This window comes from Chenopodium quinoa, unplaced genomic scaffold, assembly GCF_001683475.1.
Source record: "Chenopodium quinoa cultivar QQ74 unplaced genomic scaffold, ASM168347v1, whole genome shotgun sequence".
Classification (NCBI taxonomy): domain Eukaryota; kingdom Viridiplantae; phylum Streptophyta; class Magnoliopsida; order Caryophyllales; family Amaranthaceae; genus Chenopodium; species Chenopodium quinoa.
In genome coordinates this window covers 1306163-1327009 of record NW_018743791.1, presented here as the reverse complement: position 1 = coordinate 1327009, position 20847 = coordinate 1306163, and the positions used below count along the sequence as shown (strand labels likewise).

At 36.6% G+C, this 20847-nt stretch overlaps 1 protein-coding gene across 1 annotated transcript; it reads right to left on the bottom strand.

Moving 5' to 3' along the window:
• Positions 1–1069: 1069 nt before the first annotated feature.
• On the bottom strand, positions 1070–13606 carry LOC110685083 (methylmalonate-semialdehyde dehydrogenase [acylating], mitochondrial-like). Its single transcript, XM_021861547.1, has 19 exons — positions 13322–13606; positions 13072–13160; positions 11979–12050; positions 11663–11824; positions 11486–11564; positions 11244–11398; positions 10304–10367; positions 9776–9855; positions 9427–9492; positions 9274–9324; positions 9029–9180; positions 3322–3412; positions 2686–2766; positions 2206–2283; positions 2055–2090; positions 1915–1958; positions 1747–1825; positions 1391–1481; positions 1070–1253 (listed from the first exon to the last, which is right to left on the bottom strand). The coding sequence occupies exons 1-19, from the start codon at positions 13344–13346 to the stop codon at positions 1147–1149; spliced, it is 1602 nt and encodes a 533-aa protein (XP_021717239.1). The 5' UTR covers positions 13347–13606; the 3' UTR covers positions 1070–1146.
• Positions 13607–20847: the final 7241 nt, after the last annotated feature.

Sequence of the window (20847 nt, the reverse complement as noted above, 5' to 3'; positions counted from 1 at the left end):
GGTGGTGACGATGATGGTGATGGTGGCGGTCCTAGTGGATTCGGAGACGAAATGTCTGTTGTAGCACTAGGATTTGAAGTAGAGGTATTAGATTTGATTTTGGATTTGGGTTTAGATTTGGAGGCTATACTTTGATGAATGTTTGTTTTAGAGGAAAATGAAGTTATTAATTGTAACACCATCCATAAATCACATCCTGATTGCTGCATTTTTTTTTTGCTTAGTTTGCTAAATGCTTAAACTCTATTTTACTCAATAATAAATCGAAGTACTCCGTAATAATAATGCTTGCTTTTATAATAAGTAAAAGAATTTAAGAAATGAGTATATTTAGGGTTTATGAGTGGGAAAATGCTGAAATTCAAAATTGGTAACAAAAGAAGGATATATGAAATATGAAGTAGGGAAATTTTTTGATTCTCTATAAAAGAATTGAAACAAATATAGCGAAAATATGAATAAATCTTAGCAAAAGTTTGGTAAAGTAAAAAAATTCCCTTCATTTTCTTTGTGAAATATTTTTGGAAAAAAGTGTCCCAATATATCAAACATCATAACCTAAATCTTTAATTTCTCATTGATTTCCGCCTAAAATCAATTTTAAACAAATATAGCCAATTAGCCACCTATATATCAGTGATTATGGAGGTAAAGGTAAAATTTCCATTGGAGAACAACAGCTAAGTTAGGAAAATATAAAAGAAATATTTCAAACACTATATTTCAATCTTTTAATGAGTCAATAGATTGTTCATTGTTTGAACCGAACCTACCACTTCCCACAGGCCACAGGTACAGTAAGAGATTTACTCAAAATGTCACAAACCATAATATTTTAGAGATTTAAGGCTCGAATCTTGCCAAGTGCTTGGCCTGTGTGCGCAAATGATAGGGCCAAGAGCGTAATAACTCAAACCGTGGTAATTGATAAACACGACATGTGTTGCGTATAATTTTGAAAAAAAGAAATCTGCTTTAGTGGACGTTTGGATGGATGGTGAATGAATAATGTTGGTATGCAGACGACAAATTTGCAAAAATATGGTGTATAAATGACTAGATAAACAAATTGCAATAAGATAACAGAAAGGGCTTTTGCATTAAATTCTTGAAATGTTTTACATAATGTTATTCAAGAAAAGTTCATTATGCCTTTTGTGAAGTTGGCATAGCTAGAGAGAGACCACTTGGTAAATCTTTCCATTGCTGAGTCACTGTCTTCAGCTGGGTATAAAACTGAACTCCAGCTTTTCCTGAATTTCACAAGGATTTCATGTATTAACACTAAGCAAACAGTTGGATGGAATTCAGTCTTTTTTGGAATTGAATCGGTCAAGAGTACAAATTCATAAAAAGATGCAATAACAAGAGCATTGATGCGGCAACTTACCATAGAAATTGAGGTCGCCTGCAAATGATGCCTTGCTGCCGGTAAATGAGAAGAATGGAAGAGGAACAGGAATTGGAACGTTAATGCCAACCTGATTTACAAAATTCACAGGAAGTTCACTACGATCAATATGAAGGTCAAGCAGCAAAAATTCAAGAAATGTAAAACAAAATTTGGTTCCTATTGTTGTTAGCGGGAAAACAGAAAAATCAAAGTGAAGATGAGACTGAGTCGTGAAAGATATAGAATCACGACCAAAGTGAATACAGTCCGCCAGTCCAGTTTATAGTAGGCTCTCACCAAAACCTAGAGTACTAAAATATAATCAGAGTTCTGCTAGAGATTAGTTTGATTACCTGCCCAGCCTCAATTTCAGTTTGGAATTTCCTTGCAGCGGCTCCTGATGAGGTAAAAATGGATGCTCCATTTCCATACCTGTGGTAGAAAATTGATCATTGTCAAGTGACTAGATAAAATAAGATTATAGGTGACAACAGGAATTAAGGGATATATGAAGTAATTACTGGTTTTTGTTAACAATGCTTATGGCTTCTTCCAAACTGTCAGCCTGATTAAAAAAAAATCGTGATAGGATCATAAGAATGAGTCTAAAACGGAGAAGCTTCAACATAAATCAGAAATGATATAGAAAAAACTACTATACCTGCATGCAAAGAAGTACTGGTCCAAAAATCTCTTCCTGTTCATACAAAACAGAAAGGTTATGCGAACACAAACTCAACAATGCTGCTTTAGACAAGAAGAAAAAATTCCTTCCTAAAGTAGAAGAAATAACGAGTGCTGATAAAGAGTACCTTATAACACTCCATTTCAGCTGTGACATCAGAGAGGATAGTAGGACCTACAAAATTTCCATTCTCATATCCAGGAACCTGTCCCGAAAAAAACCAGGCAGAAGAAATAAAACTAATTAGCATTAGGAATAACATACTTCAAATAGCTCAAAAAACAAGATAAGTAACCAACAGAAGTTTTGCACCTTATCAAAGATGCAACAATCTCTACAATGTTGGATTGACGTGGACTAACAAAGATATTGGCAGCAATATGCATGGAATACTACTATATACATGATGTTCTTTGATGACCTTAAGGTACCTATTAGCCTATAACCACCTTATTTGTGATCATTTTCATTAAAGCATCAATTGTTTCCATTATAACAAATAAGCCAAGCCTAGACTAATCACGAATTTAAACCAACAAACTGTGAAGCACAAAAGTGGGATACAAATTTATAGAAGCCAATTAAACTAAAGAAACCCAACACATACCACAATATTTCTTCCATCTAGTACTAGTCTTCCTCCAGATTGAACCCCGCTTTGGATTAAGTTGCATATTCGTTCCTTTGCCTGTCAATATGAAATCAACTAACGTAAGAAGAATATTTTAAAATGCAAATAAAATACAGATGTATGCATAGTGAAAAGGAGAATGATAATGGTCATAATCCCTGAATATTTCGACAATAAACAGAAAAAAAAAAAAAAAAAAAAACTGAAACTGATTTGGACCCTGCTCCGTGATAATGGAATGCAAGCATTAATATTCTGACGATCTTTGTTTTGAAGTCATTGGATCTTTGGCATCTTTCCATAATTCTTTATGTCCGATCTAACTAAACTAATCTGAAGGAATTTTCTAAGGCTTAGTTTAAGCCCTAAAAGAGGCCAAGCAGGACAAATTCTAAACATTAGAAAATTGAATAACTTTGTCTGATGATCAAATGAGATGTTTTACTAAACCAAGTATTTTAAGCTTCTGCACAGCATGGGCAACGTAATAGCATACAACAGAAATTCTTCAAAACAAGGGTTTCTTATGTTTATTAAATTCCAGACAATCTACATTCAGGGCTAACTCTATAACAGGTGCAACAGGCTGCAACTACAGAATAGGATCAATACCTGCTTGCTTATGACTGGACCAAGGTCAGCATCAGGTGCTGTTCCCACATTCACTTTTAGTGCTTTGGCAGCCTTGACCAACTTGTTTTCCCTAAAAAAATTAAGATATGATTGATTAAATAAAAAATTTCATAATAAGAAAGCATATTCCAAACTGCATGACAGATTTCTTTTAAAGATTTCACTGAATCACTAACCAGCATATTATTTCTGGCAAACAATGAAGCAAGTTTTGGAAAGATTAATAACTCATTAACTTGTGACTTGTGAGTGAAAGTAACGCTGCTAGGAGGTGTTTGCAAGAGATCAGCCCAGTCCGAAGGTGCGTTTCACTTATGCAAGGAGGAAGCCCAAACAAGGTTTGGATAAGAGAGAGTGAGCTGGAATGTTGAGCTGGGAGTTAGTTACAGGAAGGGGTAAATCAGTAATTAAGGGAATAAGTTTGTTAGTCCTTGTTTTGTGTGATGAATTTGTTATTTCTGCTTGGTAGTTATTTTTGGGTATTTAAGGAAGGTTTGTGTAGAGGGAATGTATCTAGAACATTTTTGTGGAATTCATTCCTTGGGAGAGCATCCTTTCCTCTCAAAAGAAAGGAGTTGTGTTGAGGTTTCACTGACTTGCAATACAATCTATCTTCGGCCTGCTATTTTCCCTCTGTTTCTCTTAGCTTGCTCTGTTTTCTGACCCAGTCTCTAGCAAATTGGTATCAGAGCGGTGACGATCAGAGACGGAGAAGACAATGGCACGCCTCACCAATGCGCAACGCATGGATCTGATGGAGCAGGAGCTCGCTGGGATTCCGGCAAGAGTAGCTCAGGAGATAGCTACTGCTCTAGCGGCTGTCAAAACTGACATCAATGCTATTCGCACGGAGGTTCATTCTTCCGTGGTGATTGCCAGGCCATCGTGAAACCAACGGCGGCCAATGGGACAACCCGTTCTCCGCGCAAAATCAACTTGATTATGGAGACGGTGGTTTTCAGGGTGGTCAATCAAATTGGAAGTTGAGGAAGCTCGATTTACCAATTTTTGATGGCACGAATCCGAATGGGTGGATCCTACGCGCCGAGCGTTTCTTCCATTTCTACTGCTTGTCGGAGGAGGACCAGCTCGAGGCGGCTGTGGTGGCGCTTGATGGTGACGTAGTGGGAGCACCGACGCCACCATTTGCTTACTTGGGATGCCTTGAAGCAGCTGTTGCTTCGCCGTTTCAGGACCACAGCCACCAGCACACTCCATGAGCTGGCGCACCAACAGACGGGCTCAGTGGCGGATTACCGGCGTAAGTTCATCGAACTTTTGGCCCCGATTGAAGGAGTTCCTGAAGCAATTGCTAAAGGGCAATTTATAAACGGGTTAAGTGATGATATTCGAGTCGAAGGTCGTTTGCTGGATTCGATCACTTTGGATAGGGCCATGGAGCTGGCCTTACGGGTTGAAGAGAAGTTAAAACTCAGCCCACGACCCAAATCCACTACTAGCCCACTTAGCTACCGTACCCCCTATCCAACCCAAACCAAAACAACCCACCCTACCAACCAAATCCAAAATACCCTAAACCAAAACACAAACCTGAACTACAAAAACATCCCAACCCACAAAAATTCTGGTGAGATAAGGCGGTTGTCCGAGAAAGAGTTGCAGCAAAAAAGGGAGCAGGGTCTTTGCTTCCGGTGCGACGAGAAGTGGAACCTCAACCACCGTTGTCGCCGCCAAGAGTTGAGTGTCCTGTTAACAGTGGACGACGACGACGAGGATTGGGAAGGCTCCGGCGAGTTATCAGCGGTCGAAACCCAAATTCCTGCCCCTAGCCCTCCAGACCTCGACCCCATTTGCAATTCTGCGGTGGCACTGTGCTCTGTCATGGGGATTACCAGCCCTAAAACAATGAGGGTGGTAGGATCGATCAAGGAGACAGACGTGGTGGTCATGGTAGACCCAGGAGCAACCCATAACTTCATCTCCTCTTTTACCGCACAACATCTCCAGGTGCCGGTGACCGAGGCGGGGAGCTTTGGGGTAACGCTGGGAATAGGAGAGACTGTGCATGGGAGTGGTGTGTGCAAGGGGGTAGTATTGGAGGTCCAGTGAATCACCATAGTCGAAGAGTTCCTGGGAAATTCGGACTTAATTCTGGGAGTTCAGTGGTTGGAGAAGCTAGGCACCACCATGACCAATTGGAAGACTCAGACGCTCAAATTTCAGGTGGGGGGGGGATTCGGTGATCCCCACCTAGGCAGGACTTGTATCTCCTTGAAGGTCATGTTCAAGTCTCTGTAGAAGGAAGGACAGGGGTTCTTACTCGAGTGCAACAACATGGAACGGATAGTGGAGGAACCACCTACTGTACCTGCCTTTTTTCAGCCTTTAATTGAGGAATTTCAGCAAGTGTTTCACATGCCCGAGGGCTTACCACCAAGGGGCGGCAGATAGAGTACTCCATCACTCTAAAGCATGGTGCAAACCCCATCAGTGTACGCCCTTATCGCTATCCACAATCTTAGAAAGATGAGATTGAGAAGCTAGTGACAAATATGCTACGGGCAGGTATCATTCAGACTTCCACTAGTGCCTATTCTAGCCCTGTTTTGTTGGTTAAAAAGAAAGATGGTAGTTAGCGTTTTTGTGTAGATTACAGAGCTCTAAATAAAGATACAATACCTGATAAGTTCCCCATTCCCAAGATTGATGAATTATTGGATGAATTGTGCGGGTCTACTATCTTCACAAAACTCGATTTAAAATCTGGATATCACCAGATTAGGGTCCGAAAAGAGGATGTGCATAAGACAGCATTTAGGACTCACGAAGGTCATTATGAATTCCTTATCATGCCCTTCGGTCTCACAAATGCCCCTACAACTTTTCAGTCTCTAATGAACGAAGTGTTCCGTCCCTTCTTACGCAAGTTTGTCTTGGTTTTCTTTGACGACACCTTGGTGTACAGTCTATGTGAAGAGTCTCACCAAGGTCACCTCAGGCAAGTCTTAGAAACATTGGCTGCTCATCAATTGTATGCTAATTTTAAAAAGTGTGAAGTGGGAAAAACTCGGGTGGCCTATTTGGGGCATGTGATTTCGGCAGCAGGGATGGAGGTGGATGCCTCCAAGGTGCAGGCTATGGTGGATTGGCCTGTTCCAACCTCCATCAAAGAACTGAGAGGCTTTCTTGGTCTTACAGGGTACTACAGAAAGTTTACTCAGGGGTATGCGCTCATTGCTTAACTGATCAATTGCGCAAGGATTGCTTAGGGTGGTCTGATGAGGCCACCTCTGCTTTCGAGGCACTCAAGGCAACCATGGTTAGAGCCCCTATTCTAGCAGCCCCTAATTTCACATTACCCTTCATAGTGGAAATCGATGCCTCGGGGCATGGGTTGGGAGCTATCCTTTTATAAAACAACCACCCAATTGCATATTTCAGCAAGATCTTGGGTTTGAGAGCTCGTTCAAAGCCTATATATGAGAAAGAACGCATGGCTATTGTCTTGGCTATTGAGAAGTGGCGGTACTACTTGTTAGGGAGGCAATTTGTGGTTCGTACTGACCAACATAGCCTCAAGTACTTGTTGGAGCAAAAGGAGGTGGGACAAGCTTACCAAAAATGGGTGAGCAAACTCTTGGAGTATTCTTTTGACATTCGCTATAAACCGGGGCCCACTAATAGAGTAGCAGATGCTCTATCTAGGCAGCATGGTGTTCAAGTTGAGTGTGCTCCATTGGTGGCTTCTTGTGGGGTCCAAATGGCAGTTTATTCTCTCTTTCATAAAGAAGGACCACACCTTATAGCAGCTAATTTCTCAAATCTAAGCTGGTGAACAGGTTCCTAAAGGGTTCACCCTAGAAAATGGTGTTTTGAGGTCCAGGAATAGAGTGGTCATTCCCAAGCATGGTGATCCCACCACCAAGTTGCTTAAGGAATATCATGATTCTCCAGTTGGGGCCCATGCCGGGGACTTCAAAACATACCAAAGGCTTGCTAGTGAGTGGTATTGGGTAGGGATGCGCAAGGATGTGACAAAATATGTTCAAAGTTGTCACATATGCCAACAGAACAAAGGTTTCTTCAACCCCTTCCTATCCCCGAAAAGGTTTGGGAAGATATCTCCATGGACTTTGTGGAGGGCCTTCCTAAGTCATTTGGATGGGACACTATTCTGAGGGTTGTGGATAGGTGAAAGAAGTTGTGAGGTTGCATGGGGTACCTTCTTCTATAGTGTCGGATCGGGACAAAAATTTTCTAAGTCTTTTTTGGAAGGAACTGTTCAGGTTGCAGGGCACTAGTCTTCGTAGAAGTACAGCTTACCATCCTCGGATGGGCAAACTGAGGTGGTCAACAAGGGGGTAGAGTCCTATTTGTGTTGTTTTGTGAATGGGAAACCTTCTAGTTGGGCAAGCTGGTTGCATTGGGAAGAATATTGGTACAACACCGCTTTTCACACCGCAACTCATTGCACTCCCTTCAGAGACTCTCCTCACTTGGCCGGGATACTGCTATCTCATCCTTAGAGGATCAGCTGCAAGAGAGGGATGCAATTCTGGATGATTTGAAGTATCACTTGGTGCAAGCTCAGGTTTACATGCGCCAATATGAGAACAAGTCTAGAAGGGAGGTGAATTTGAGGTTGGGGACTTGGTCTATCTCAAGTTACAGCCCTACAGACAGCACTCTGTGGTCAGAAGGCAATCTGAGAAGCTATCTCCTCGATTTTATGGCCCTTATCAAGTATTGGAGCGTGTGGGGAAGGTGGCATACAGGCTGCAGCTCCCTGCTTCTGCCAAAATACACCCTGTTTTCCACATTTCACAGCTAAAAAAAGCCATGGGACCTGGACAGCTGCCTACCCCTCTGCCTGCCAGCTCTCTGCTGACTTAGTGTTGGAGGTGGAGCCTGATTCTGTGCTGGGAGCGAGGAGTTCTCAGGCTGCCACTGAAGTTCTGATTAAGTGGAAAGGGTTACAAGACTTTAAGGCTACCTGGGAAGACCATGATGAAATAGCTGCTCGTTTTCCTCATTTCCACCTTGAGGACAAGGTGCTTTTTTGGGTGGGAGGTATTGCAAGAGATCAGCCCAGTCCGAAGGTGCGAATCACTTATGCAAGGAGGAAGCCCAAACAAGGTTTGGATAAGAGAGAGTGAGCTGGAATGTTGAGCTGGGAATTAGTTACAGGAAGGGGTAAATCAGTAATTAAGGGAATAAGTTTGTTAGTCCTTGTTTTGTGTGATGAATTTGTTATTTCTGCTTGGTAGTTATTTTTGGGTATTTAAGGAAGGTTTGTGTAGAGGGAATGTATCTAGAACATTTTTGTGGAATTCATTCCTTGGGAGAGCATCCTTTCCTCTCAAAAGAAAGGAGTTGTGTTGAGGTTTCACTGACTTGCAATACAATCTATCTTTGGCCTGCTATTTTCCCTCTGTTTCTCTTAGCTTGCTCTATTTTCTGACCCAGTCTCTAGCAGTGTTATAATGAAAACCTATGAACTTCATAGACAGGTCATGTGGCATTAAACCAAAACAAATGCAGAAACAGTACTTCCAACAGATCCAAAAAACAAGCACAACACATGCAGTAAAAGGTATTTGGTACAATATCTAGAGACCTAATGCAATTGACCTTTAGCCCAAATACATATGTCTTTAAACTATGAGATTAGGATGATTTGACTGGGATACGAAAACCATATAGAATAAGGTTAGCATTAATGTACCATGTCTTTAAGTCTCCAACGAAGACCACAGTGGATAAAGCCATGCACCTCTGACCCGCAGCACCAAATCCAGCAGCAATAAGTGCATTTGTGGTTGCATCAATATTTGCATCAGGCAAGACAATGGCATGATTCTTGGCACCCATGTTAGACTGGTCAATACAGAAGCAGAAGTCAGTTAGCTATTAAAAAAACAATTAGGCAGATAATTAGATTCCTGCATGGATCAAGTGATTTGTATATACCTGAACGCGCTTTCCTTTAGCTGATGCTCTTCCATAAATATGCATGCCAGCCTTCAGAGAAAAACAAGCCATCAAAATTTTATAAGATTAAAAGAACCAAAAAAAATAATTATTATTAGAACCAAAATTTTAAAAAGTAAAAAATATACTTACATTATTAGAACCAACAAATGATATGGCTCGAATATCGTCATCATCACATACAGAATTGACAATGTCCTGTATCAAAGCACAATAAGTTACATTAACAATGGTGGGAGCAAAGTGTGAAGCACATCAATTAGCAACACTGGAAAGGAAAGTGTCCCTATCCCACTGCCTTCTCTCCACCCCAGAAAAAAGAAATTAAAAAAAGGAAACAAATAAATATAGATGCAGAGAAATATATTTCACGGAAGCTTCATGAAAACAACCAAATAGATAGAAAACCTGCTTCCATAGCCAACTCGGCTAGCATAAACAACTAAATATATTTCATGGAAGTAAAATAAAAAAGACATACATGAGTTCCATGAACAATATTTAAGACACCATCAGGTAAACCTGCTTCCATAGCCAACTCGGCTAGCATAACAGAAGCCCCTATAAAGAAAAATAAAACCAGGAGTTAAGCGGGTCCTCATGCACTAAAAGCATGAAACATCTATACAAGAGAGTCAAAAGAATTAACATAGATGTGTAGGAAGGAAACTGAATCACAATAGAATTCATAAAGCATCCCAGGGGCGCACATGAAAATTCAAGTTTGGTACATTTCTGAAACAGAAACGGGAAAGTAGATACAAAGAATGCTTCAACTGATGTTCGGAAAATTCATCAAATTTTGTAAAATGTTCACACAAGTTGACAAAAATAAACAACTTCTTTAAATTTATTCCAATGCACTTATTGTAAAAAGAAGACATTTAAAGATATACAGCATTATGACAGAAGTGACTAAAATTTGAAGTATTGCACCACATAATACAAATAATAACAAGGAAAATAATTCAGAATTCTACATGAATGGTAGAAAAAACAGAACTATCACCTGGGTCTTTTTCTGATGGTTTTAAAATGAAGGTATTGCCAGAAGTGATGGCCACTGGAAGCATCTGAGAAAAGTATCACATTATTAGCATGTTGAAAAACAATGTTTCTCTCCTTGACAGACACAAAACAATGTTTCTCTCCTTGACAGACTCATATGGACTTATGAGGCAGCTAACTACAAAAACACATCTTAGAAAGATTGTGGAAAACTCAATTTCTCTAGACAAGAAACTTCAAAAAATGGAAATAATGAACTAAATTAATATGTAAAAGTATTACAAGGAAGTTGTATGTCAACCCATTTCCTGGAATTTGCTATTATGTTACTGAACCTATAGATATAAGTCATTTAACTACAATGATCATACAAGGATTTCCACGGCATTCTATTCATGAAGGCTGGATCACTTCCCAACCCAAAAGGCCCAAACAAAAACCAATATGTTACCCCTTTGTGCTACAACTTGCAGCATATTGAAAACCAATTTTTAAAAAAATTTACTTTTTATTATGCAGCTCTAGTAAACAAAGAGCAGCAGATTACATACATAATGATCAATTACTAAAAGGACGCACTCGGAGGTTCTTCAATATGAAGAATTGAAGATTGAACAACCATTTCATCAAAATACAAGTATATTTCAAAACATTTTAATTTTTTTTATTTTTCTTTTAATTTTTTTATTTTATTTTTATTTTTTTTAAAAAAAGGGCATATAGTAAGCTTCCCTCAACATTGTTATTCTAGAAAAAATAAATTTACTTTCTATAGATTGCCAAAATGTCTCTGGTTAACAATCAAATAAAAATGTATATTGTACATAGGCTATATGTCAAAAGGAGGATTATATGAAATAAGAGCTCTACTTCCTACAGTAAACAAAATCCATCTATAAATAGTTTTATGTAACAAAATTGGATACTAAATTATTTCTTACCCATAAAGGGACCATTGCAGGAAAGTTAAAGGGACATATGCCAGCACAAACACCAAGAGGTTCTCTAATGCTGTAAGTATCAATACCATGTGAAACATTGGAAACATATTCTCCCATTTGAAGAGTCCCCATGCCGCATACATGTTCCACCACCTCTAAAGAAAGTTTTTGAGATTCAAATATTAAAATACTAAGTAGTGGCTTATACCAGGCGATAAACAAGTCGAAATCAAATTACCAACCTAATCCACGAAAAACATCGCCTTGGGCATCTTTAAGTGTTTTTCCTTGTTCAGTGGTAATATTCAAGGCGAGCTTATCCTGAAATATGAGTACAACAGTTTAGAAGAGGAACTCGATAAAAAAAAAAAATTATATAATGATAAGATAAAGGGGAAAGAATAATCCTTGATATTCACCATATCTCTCCTGATAAGTTCTTGTAACTTGAACATTATGCGCTGACGAGTTGTAACAGGTGTGTTTCTCCATGACGGAAAAGCATGTTTCGCTGCAGATACTGCAGCTTTGAACTCCTCTTTTGTTGTCAATGGAACTTGAGAGACAACTTCTTGAGTTGCCTGACCACAGAAGGGGGGGGTGATAGAATATGAGGTATAATAAGTTTCTAAACTGGCTAAACAGCACCAAGAAAACAAAAGGAAAGCACAAGAATAACACATTTTTTTAAAAAAAAAGCAACAAGAGAAACAAAGAAAGAAGTTAAGAGATTACCGGATTTAGAACATCAATTGATTCAGCTGCTTGGGACTCAACAAACTTGCCTCCAATCAGTAAAGGAGTCCTCTAACACAGATATTATGATACAAAATGGTAAGTCAGCAACGCACGATTTGTGATCTACAAGAGTAATTCTGAGCAGAAAATAAACATTACTCCTTAGCGGCTTAGCACCCCCCAACCCCCTGTGTCCCCTACCCTCAAACACAGTATGTGTTGTCATTTAATTGTCATTCTTCTATTAATACAATTTTGATCAAAACTATGGAGGGATGACTTTTTCCTCGAAAAATCAACACACATGATGGAAATTGAGAATTATAGAGTTCCCATCCTACTGCTATATATAGGAACAATCCCATAGACTTATAAGAAAGTCAAATTATAATCATCTTCTTTACAATAAGTTTACTTATCAATAAAAGTAAACAAGTCTACTGCTTCATTCAAGTTCAACCAAGAAATTACAGTACCAAGTTTTACAATTTGTAAAATATTGTGCAAGATCAATATCTTCATCAACTTGTTTTGCAATATTTCTCACATTGTGTATGAGATTACAATTTTAACACTTACGTACTTCATCCTTTAATATTGCAACGTTCTGACTTTTACACTTTTCATATACAAGTATTAATTTTGACCATAAATTAATTCATTGTCATAATTTATGAGTATACAAAAACATTTGTTATTTCATAAATTGTTTTTGCATTAGTCCTAACATATATTTTCAAGACATTAACTCTGGAGAATCAATTTTTACCGATTGATAAGTAAAAATATTCGTGATCAAAGTTGTACATTGATAAATAAGCATGAAAGTCACAACATTGCAATACTTAAAGAACTGAGGAAATATGTTCTTTTAAGAAACGTCGTAAATAGATTTTACAGTATACACACTTATGATCTTCCCCTCGACTAAACCTCACTAAAACGATTCCAGCTTCAATAAATAAGAATCTTCAAGCAATGAAACAGTGACTTAACTAATTTCCTCCAAAATTTCAATTTAAAAAATTAAAAAAAAAAATTTAAAAAAAAAAGAATTAAATTAAATATAAAAAAAAAACATAGAAATTACCGAAGGTTTGGGATGCTGACTAGATGCTTTAGTTGCAGTCGAATACTTGAGAGCAAACAATTGAGGTCGCAACAATTTCATGTTTTTCGCTAACATTTTTGAGGAAAATAAAAATTGAATTAAATCATCAACAAATTGATTTACACGATAATAATCCAAACTAAATATGAAATTAGACTAAAAACTTGAACAAAATCAATCGAACAAAATAAAAGAATTAAAATTAAAGGGATAAAATGCTTAAAATTACCTCGTTGAAGTGAGAATTGAAGCATCTTGACTGATTTTTGAGGAGAGAGAATTGAAGAACGACGAAACGAAGTTAGTGTCTGAATTTCTTAAATAAATATTTTTATTTTTTTTTGGTTGTTGAAATGAAATTATGAAATTAGTAAAGAGACCAGTGATCAAAGCAATTTTGGAAGAAAATCGTGCGGTTATGAAGCGTTGACAGGAAATCAGATGGTTCAGATTCAAAGTTTTTGTTTAATTTAGTTTTGGGTGAAAATATAAAATTCTAATTGATGAGGTTGATGACGATGAATCCACCTAGACTTTTGAGGGAAATAGAAATCAAGAAAAATGGGATATGTGATGTAGTTATCATTTGGTAGATTTAATGAAATATTCGATTTTATTTCCTCTTTTGGTTGAATTGATGTTGACAAGGAGAAGATTGAACATTTAGGATCTGTTCTGATTTATTGAACTGATTGGAGCTGAGGTGAAATGATTGGAGCTAAATAGAGTTGAAATGAATTGTTTATTAGAAAAAGAAATTAAGAGCTAAATTGAACTGAAATAAAGTGATTGGAGCTGAAATGAACTAAACTGAACTAAAATAAAGCTGAAGAGAACAGATCCTTAATTAGACTAAAATCAATGTATGTTATGCGCTAAATCTAAATAATTGCAACACATAAATTCTCATACTCCTTCGTCTGAGTGTACCAAGTAGTGTTAAATGGTCAAAATTTTAAAAAATTACAAAAAAAAATATCATTAATTATACAATAAACATGATTATTTATTTTTATTTTTTTTTTAGAATTCTTTTTCATTGCAATTCCTCCTTGCCTAGGATCGATGTAAGAAATCCAATCATAAGCTATAACTACTCCAAAAAGTTCATGAAATTTTGTAAGGGTAATGTTATTCATAGCTCTTAGGGTTACATATAAGCATCAAATATACTTTTGAAAAATGTATAAAATTATTTATAACACCCTAGAAATTCCTTTTCTTTAAAATACCTGTTTTGCCTTTTTAAAATACAAAATAGGAAAAACTAAGACATTACCGCCACCGTAAAAACGATTAAGGCAATTATCAAAGACACACAGCGGAAGATTAACTTTAAAACCATTCAAATTAACAAGTCAACTTAAAGTCAAACCAAACGTAAGTAAAATCAAACCAAAATTAAACAAAGTCAGCCTACAACTTGGAACCACTGTAGGCCCTTAAAACCAAACAATACTGAAAACCTTTACGTTAGTCTCATGAGCATAGTAAAATAGATAATATTCAAAGCAATTAAAACACATCATATTCCTATAAAAACTAAACATGATTCGCTCTTTACTCATACCCATCATGAAAATGTTTCACCACCTGAAAAGCTTCTCTCTACTCGTCCCCACTACTCACCATTAGAAATGGGTCGTCGTAGAGTCAAGGTAAAAATAAGGCCAAACAAACATACAAACACACAATTAGCAATGCTGAGTACATAAGTGTAATAAGACACACTAACATGCTTCTATCCTATCATCACACAACCTACCTTGCTACACTTGTAAACAAGCATACAAGACATTCAACACCTAACTAGACAAATACCAACATCCATTTAATTTGATTATGCATCGAACGGGTTTCCAACCAAATCCCTGCCCCAAATAAATTGAGGTAAACTGCACCGGGAGCTAATTGGGTAGGCAAATGCCACATGAAGTGACTGGCGTCCTGCGCGTAAAATAAATAAAAAGGAAAATGCAGCGTCCTGTACTCCTAGTAGAAGTTATGGTCAAATATAAAGTCGCATAACTCCCCTCATATGTTCATACTCAAGGTATATACGTTCCCATAGTTGTGGTGCGTAATCTCTTTCACTTTACGTTGTTTACATATTTTTAGACTTGGTGATGACTCTTAAATCGTAACACAATCAATCACAATAAATCATTCAAGCAATCAAACATACCCATTTAACTCTTGAATAATTAGTGACCATATAATTTAAATGTTGAATCCTTTTTAAACCACCTCGGTGTCAAAGACACCTTAAACGCATAATGCGCCGCAAATCCTATCCCTCAGTGTTAGAAACACCTTAAGTGCACATAGGCACTGCAACAATAATTTATTCAAGTGTACTATGACACTTGATAACTTAATTCCCATGCTTAAAGCATCAATAAAAAATATATAAACTACAATAAAATTCCTTTTTTATATTCCAAACCAAATTAAACATTTAGTTTAATTAAACATGCTCTCAATCATGACAATAATAAAAGTGTAACTCATATTTGTAATACCCCGTATTTTTTAAACGTATTTCTAATTAGTTAGTATTATCTTAAAAAGGGTATTTTAGTAATTTATTTTACTATTTGGATTTTGGAGCCAAAATGATAATTGAATTTTGGCGCCAAAAGTATTTTAAAAATCAATTATTATTTTTGGATTTTGGATAAGATTTATTATCCATTTATTTTATTTTAAAAATCAGATTATTCGGATATTCTAATTAAATAAAATTGTATTTTCTTATTTAACTTAAAAGGGCCGAATTTCCCTAATTAATTAGCTAAGATATTCGGATTTGGTTTATTGATAAGGCCTTGGACTTTGAATGACCGGGTCTTTTATCAAGAATAGCCTTGTAATATAAGGAGACTAGCTTGGGGGTGTGCACACTTGGGTGAGGAATTGGATTAAAAGAAATTGGTTCTTAATAATGGAATTGTTTTTATTAACTATTATTTTGAATATTGAATAATTGGAATCGGTTTTGGAATAATGAGTTTGGAATTTATTGGAATTGATTTTAAAAAATGTTTGCAAATAAATTGAGTTTACATTATCTTGCACTTATCGTACTTAGCATATTTTGCTAATCCGTATTTCTTATTTGTTTTGGTTCGCCCTATTTATCGTAATGGTAAGCAGTGTTGACTATTTTCAGGTGGAGTCATGAATGAGCATATGGGAGTCCAGGGATTTGCTTCATCTAGTTTAGGAATGTTGGTCTCGTCTTTATTTGAATACTCGTAACAATGTTACTATTTTTATAAGTATTAATAAAAGAGTATTGAAGTTTCCGCTGCAAGTTTTGTTATTGAGTTAAGTATTTTGACCTTGCGTAATCACGCGGCGGTAACACTCCTAAGTCCATATCTACGGTATAATTATACGTATTATAATGGTATTTTCGTAAAGGGAGATTTGGGGGTGTTACAATTCACCATCACTGTCTTCAACATCTGAGTTAGGGATTAAATCTTCATCTTCATCCTCATACTCACTTTTCCATCCATCTGATAATGGTATACTTAACAACTCTTTTGCCCTGGAACTCCCAGTCTCTTGAGTGTTACTTGGAATTTTCTTTCTTTTTTCAAATTGATAGCTGACTGCACATGTTCTTCATCACTAGAACTGCTCTGCTCCTGTTGGTAATCATCATCACAGCTGTCATCACTGTCCTCTAGAGATTCAGCTGGACTTAGGTCAATTTCACCCTCACTAACAACCCAATCACAATCCTTATACTCAACATCACCACCATCCTCATCATTAATTGCAAAATCATGATCACTCTTAGAGTTATAACCCTCAAGTGTCATACCAATCGTCTACATGTATGTACTCACATGACTGACCTGTAGCTCTCAAATCATCTAAATTATCTCCAACTCCATCTTTTTCCAACTCATCTGCATACTCTCCAACTCCACCAAAATCAGGAACACTGTCACCAACATCATTAGGTGTACTTAGATGTTCAAGTCTAGACCTAATCTTGTCAAGCCTTTTCTGGTATAGGTTACTTGATTTGTTGTTCAATGTTGTTTTCTTACTCCTATTTGGTGGGTTGGCAGACTGTGAGAAAGGTTTGGGCAGAATTGGAGTTTTTTTTGTTTCTGGGGCTGGTCCTAATTAGTGCTCTTGGTGGTGGTTTTTTCCTAGATGAAGTGTTAGCAAACTATGAGGAAGGGTTTGGGACTACTGAGATTTTTTGTTTTCTAAGGCTAGTCCTAATTGGTTTTCTTGGTGAAATTTTATTCCTTTCATTGGGTTTTGGGATAGGCATTTGTGTATTTGTTTGACTGCTTTCCACAATTGGCACACTTGGTTTTTTTGACTAGGGCCATTAATAGGGTCGTAAAAGTACATTATTTTATTTATGATTTTATATTGACTTTTAATGATTTAAATGTTTATTAAGCAACTTTTCTTCCCGAGACACGAGTTACTACTATTTGATTTATTTGTAAATAAATTGAGTTTACATTATCTTGCACTTATCGTACTTAGCATATTTTGCTAATCCGCATTTCTTATTTGTTTTGGTTCGCCCTGTTTACCGTAATGGTAAGCAATGTTGACTATTTTCAGGTGGAGTCATGAATGAGCATATGGGAGTCCAGAGATTTGTTTCATCTAGTTTAGGAATGTTGGTCTCGTCTTTATTTGAGTACTCATAACAATGTTACTATTTTTATAAGTATTTATTAAAGAGTATTGAAGTTTCCGCTGCAAAGTATTGGTTTATTTAGTAAGTTTGGTAGCCTTGCGTAATCACGCGGCGGTAACACGCTCAAGTCTATCTCTACGGTATAATTATACGTATTATACTGGTATTTCCGTAGAGGGAGATTTGGGGGTGTTACAATATTCAACATGCCAATATAATTAATTCCAATCATCATATCACAATAATTAATTCATACTTCGCAATTAAATCACCAACATTAATCCAATCAACAATTGCAACCAATACCTATCATGATACTACCTTGTAATTAATTAAACAAAGCCTAACATACTTCTATATACTTAAATAATTACTAAGGGCCTGTTCACATTTACTGAACTAAGCTGAACTGAACTGATTGGAGCTAAACTGAACTGAACTGAATTGAGCTGAAATGAATATTTTATTAGAGAGGAAAATTAAGAGCTGAACTGAACTGAACTGAAATTAAGTAAATGTGAACAGACCCTAAGTACGCGAGCGTATCTTGAATATGATCTCAAAATCGCCACGACTAAATAAAATCACTCACTTGGAAATCTCCTATAATCCAAAATTACAAAGAGGCATTATATTAATACCTATTCAGTATAAATTTCCAGCAATATATACACTCTTTAAATCACTCATAAACCCTCTAAAATAAGTTGAAATTTAATTTAAAACCCTTACTTTTATTCCCAATTAATGGGTAGTCAAAAATCCTTTCAAGAAACTTAATTGTTGCTTATATACAAAAATTCCAGCTTTATTAAAACATTTTAATTGTTGTAATTGTGTTTTAAAACACCTATTTCAATAATTTAAATCACCCATAAACAATTTCCATCAATATTCATAAACTTAGAAACCCAGGGTTTGTAATTTGGGGCTTTTTAATTCAAAACCAAATCTGAAAATTTATATACATCATACTTCAAATCAAACATCATAAAAATCATCACAAAACCTAAAAACAATAATTAGATTAAGGGTGGATTTAATTAAAAATCAAAAAGGAATTTTTTATTTTTTTTAATACAAAACACACGCAAGCACAAGGGGGAAAGGGGGGGTGGCTGGCGCCACCTCCCACGGCTGCTGCTGCTGCTGGCCTGTGCTAGCGGCGGCAACCGATTGTGGTGGTGGTGGCAGCCGGCCACCGTGGTGTGTGTGGTGGTGGTGTGTGAAAAAAATTAAAAACAAAAATAAAGGGGAAGGGGAAAAATTAAGGGGAAAGAAAATAAGAGGAGAGAGAGATAGAGATAGAGAGTTTACCTTTGGGTTTTCTCCACATTGGGCAAAGTTTAATTTTGCACATATTATGAGTATTTATACCCTCTCTCAATAACCCTTCTACTTAAAATTCCTTTATTATCCTTAATGATCCATTTCCTATTCAAACTAGTATTTTGACTTTCTTAAATACCATTGACTTTAAAAATTATCTTTTTATAAAATAATATGCCCCAAAGTAAAATCATGAAATAAAATATTTTCAAGATTGTTAAATAATTAAAAATAAACTTTTAATTAAAAAAATTCTTTTTAAATTAATAAAACACCATAATTAATTCATTTCAACTTATTTATATACTTTAAGAAATACTTATTTAAATTAAAAATGTGTATAAAAATACGGGGTATTACATTATTAATTCCTTAACCATAGTTTAGCTATTGGACTGCAAAAAGACACAACTACCCCCAACCAATAATTTCTTCTTCCTTTCTCATTCTTGCTTCTTCCTTTCTCTTTCCTCCTCCCCGCTGCACCTCCAGCCACCGCATCTTCCACCCCAGCGACCTCCTCCCCCCACCCATTTAGCCACCTCCTTCCCCTGTCGGCGTCCAACCTCCCCCACCTCCGGACGACCAACCCAGTAAAACCTCAATGAATTTAACGGCAAAGCCTCGACCAATTTGACCCAAAACCAACAAATTCGACCCCAAAATCAACCGCTAACCAAAAACCCAGCAAATCTAGACCAAAACTTCCCCATGTTTGAGCAAATCCGAGCCAAAACCCCCCATTTTCGAGTAAAAATCGAGTCAAATCCTCCCATTTTCGAGTAAAGATTGACCCAGACCCCCCTATTTTCGAGCAAAATTGACCTAAAACCCCCCTTTTCGAGTAGAAATAGACCCAAACCCCCGTATAATACCCTGAATCGAGCAAATAATGATTGAAAATAACTGATAATTTCGCCCCCAAAACCCTAGAAATTTCAACCAAAAATCGGGGAAGGAGATGGAATCGGGGAATTGAAGGAGAGAGAATCGAGGAGGAGATAAAAGGAAATCGACAAGAGGGGTGCTCGTTTTGGGATTTGGGTGTTGGTGGTGGGTCTCCGATGGGGAAGGATTTGAGACGCCGTCAGTCGAGCTGAGCTGAGCGCCGACAAAAGGAGGGGGAATGGTGGTTGGCCGGTGGCTGTGAGGGGTTTGACCTTTTTTGTTTTTTTTAATATATAATTTAAAGGGTATCAATGTAAATCCATTGTTACTTAATCAAGATTAACCCTAGTTAATTATTTAATATCATTAATGTTACCATTTGTTTAGTAATATTATTTTGTGATTACCATTGATAATTAAAAATTTCAAACTTAACCACCAAGAAAAAATAAAAGTTTGAGAGAATTTTCCAAAAATAAATTAAAATTTCAAACCAATAGAATAACAACACGTGTCTAATATACCAACTAATCAAGTCACCAACCGGCTATAAACTGTTTAACACGGATACCCTACAAAGTTTGTATTATTCAGAAATAATTAAAAAATTAACTTATTTTTAAGGAATTGCTAAAATTTATACTTCCCCCATTCTTTTATTATTGCACCACTTGCCTTTTTAAGAAGTTTTACAAATATTGCACAGTTGCACCATTTCCTCTTTAGGAAAAAAATTATTTGTGTTCACACTACAAATACCCAACATACCCTTATTTTTTTTCACACTTACTTTTTAGTTTATCAATATGTCACATGAACAATTTTGTATTTTACCTTTTTCTCTCTTATTTTTT

Coding starts and splice junctions, on each gene's coding strand:
- LOC110685083 (XM_021861547.1), bottom strand. CDS start 13,346: ATGCTTCAATTCTCACTTCAACGAG. Junction 9,493..9,775: donor ATATTGTTCATGGAACTCAT/GTATGTCTTTTT, acceptor GCTTTGATACAG/GACATTGTCAATTCTGTATG. Junction 2,091..2,205: donor CTGAAATGGAGTGTTATAAG/GTACTCTTTATC, acceptor TTGTATGAACAG/GAAGAGATTTTTGGACCAGT.